We start from the raw sequence: 2,619 nt of genomic DNA on the forward strand, positions 1-2,619 counted from the left end.
CATACGCCTTATAACAAAATAACAAATAAAGATATTAAAATACATATTTTTCATCTTTAAATTTATTCTAACTTCGGCTAAAAGTATTTAGTTTTTTTATCCATAAGTCTTTACGTCGTCATCCATTGATATAAAAAATTTAATAGTTCAGTTAAAAAAATTATGTGATTGTTACCATGTAACATATGCATAATAGTAAGATTGTAAATTAAAAAAATTAAAAAATTCAAATTGTTCCAACTTAAAAAAAAACAACTTATTGTAATCCTAACTTAATTTTAAGATTGGTCATTTAACTTTGTATCTAAATCATTTTAGTTACATTTCTTCTTAATTGTCGCCATTTAAATTATAATTGGTTTGATATTAAGTAAAGTCTACGGTATTCTAAACGAGACATTTATAAACAAAAATTACTTACATTTTTATATGACCGGCAATGGATCTTGTATTGTCCCTCTGACGCATAAGAGAGATGTGGTAGAGAGCAACAATAAGAACAACAATGGTCACCATGATCCCATAGAGGAAATTGTGAAGACTGTAGAGAATTGAATGTAAGAGACACAACTGGGAATAGTCTCATTTTTTATTTAAAAAACAATCAGTAAGGAAACTGGAAAGTTGGAGATTTTGGCTTATAAATGGTGGCATAAGAAAACCAAAATCCGATCCCAAAAAATGAAAGGTAATAAAGAGGATAAAGACTTGAAAAATGAGTAAAACATTAACTAAATTTTAGGTACACAAACAGCGGCAAAATGGTGTTCTTCAAAAAAAAAAACATAAATGAAATGGAGGGATTTTTTATTTAATTTTTTTTGTTATATTTTGAAACTTAAAACTCTAGCTTAGATTCTCCTTGAGGAAAAATGTGAAGCTTTACAAGTATAATTGGAGCAATAATTTAAGAATTCTGTTATTTAAACACATCAAAATCTATTTTAATATTGTATTAATGAATATAAATATCGGTCTCAAGATAGAAAGAAAAGTATTTGAATAAAAAATAATGTATAAAAATATGGCAAAATCCAAACTTATGTTAAGAAATAATTTTTTTTTAATTCAAAAGAGTAAAGATATTCTTGAGTCATAACCAAACTTTATTATAATCAAACTATGAGATTGTTAATTGTTCAATTAAGACAACCTCTAAATGTTAAACACTAAGACTCAAGAAATTTAAAAAATCATTAATGAAACAAAAATAACTTAAAAAACATCATACATGATATCAACTAAGACTTATGGATTAGTCCCCATATTTTTTAACTATTTATCAAGTTGTATTTTGAATCCTATTGAGTACAAAGAGTATAAAATAATATGATTAATTTCTATTACCATAAAAAACATGATTTGTTTAAAAAAAAAAAAAACTTCAAAAAAACAAAATGACGCCGAACTGATTCATCAAGTTAGTTTTAGTTTGAATATCGTAAAAACAGAACAAAACAGATTTGTTAGACTCCCAACACTTGAGATTGTTTCCTTTTGAAACATACTAGTGTTAAAAAGTGAAACTCGCATCACATTTGCAAATGCCCCACAAAAAATCACGTTTTTCTTTTTCCTTTTCTATTTGTTTAATAAAAGAAGTTATAATTAGTGGTACTAGAGGCTTACATGGGCTATAATATAAAAGCTTTTGACAAAGAGAACTACAAATTCAGAAAGAAATCTTGCTACAAGTTCATTTTAAACAAGTACACCAGAAGTAATTCTCACAAATCATCATAAGATAAAAAAAAACAAAATAAAAAAAAAAACTATAAATCTCAACAAGGCACTGATTTAGAATATCCCTGTTAGAAGATTTGCAGCAGTTGAGATAGCTGCTCCAGTAATAGCACATTCCACAATCTGTTCATGAGATGAGTCTTCTGATGTTAATGCAAGTGTTGCCCCTGTGATTGCTCCAGCTACTGCACTATTTTTCTGCACCAACACACAATAAACTAATATTTTAGACCACATGTAATACAAGGATTAAATATCCAAAACTTTCTTCATCTTTTAAGCTAATACAAGCATGTACAGTACTATCATAAATTGTGCTTTTAGAGAAGATTACCCAGTCATGAGCACCGCGAGCTTCCTTCAGCCCATATGTGAGTCCTGAATATAGTCCTGCAGCCAATCCTGCATTTTAGAAGAAATTTGTTTGTAACATCCACATGCCTTCTAGATAACTCTCATCGAATACACCGAAAACCCCATGATTGGTGGGATAGCCGGGATAAACTAACACAGACACAAACAAACTTGAAAACTATGAAGCACTGACACAGACATCAGACATAACATTGACACTGATAACAATTTGAGTAAGTAAAAGTGATTGAACCGATAAAACTTTGAGTAAGTAAAAGTGATTGAACGCGATTAGATATGTTAGGCTCTATGGGGGACACTGAATACCGCCTCCAGTCCGAAGCATTGGGGCTACATAGTTTGAAAATGTAGGCATACTTACATTCCTGATGCAATTTTGGCATTTATAATTTATCCAAAACTAAAAATAGTATCTAAAAATTGCCAAATTGACATATACATAAGCATATGATGTCCTTTCAAGTTAAGGGAATGTAACATTACCCCATTGGAAGGACTCTT

The 2,619-nt window shown here is 29.3% G+C and overlaps 1 protein-coding gene across 1 annotated transcript in view; it reads right to left on the reverse strand.

Annotated features, from left to right (window-relative positions):
- Nucleotides 1-1,630: 1,630 nt before the first annotated feature.
- LOC101515154 (outer envelope pore protein 16-2, chloroplastic) overlaps nt 1,631-2,619 on the reverse strand; it is a 2,527-nt gene continuing 1,538 nt past the window's right edge. The window contains exons 6-8 of the mRNA XM_073370936.1: nt 2,602-2,611; nt 2,078-2,145; nt 1,631-1,941 (exon numbers count right to left, since the gene is read on the reverse strand). Coding sequence (XP_073227037.1) covers nt 1,798-1,941; nt 2,078-2,145; nt 2,602-2,611 — 222 coding nt within the window. The 3' untranslated portion in view covers nt 1,631-1,797. The remainder of the gene's footprint in view (nt 1,942-2,077; nt 2,146-2,601; nt 2,612-2,619) is intronic.

Source organism: Cicer arietinum, chromosome 7 (genome assembly GCF_000331145.2).
Source record: "Cicer arietinum cultivar CDC Frontier isolate Library 1 chromosome 7, Cicar.CDCFrontier_v2.0, whole genome shotgun sequence".
NCBI lineage: Eukaryota > Viridiplantae > Streptophyta > Magnoliopsida > Fabales > Fabaceae > Cicer > Cicer arietinum.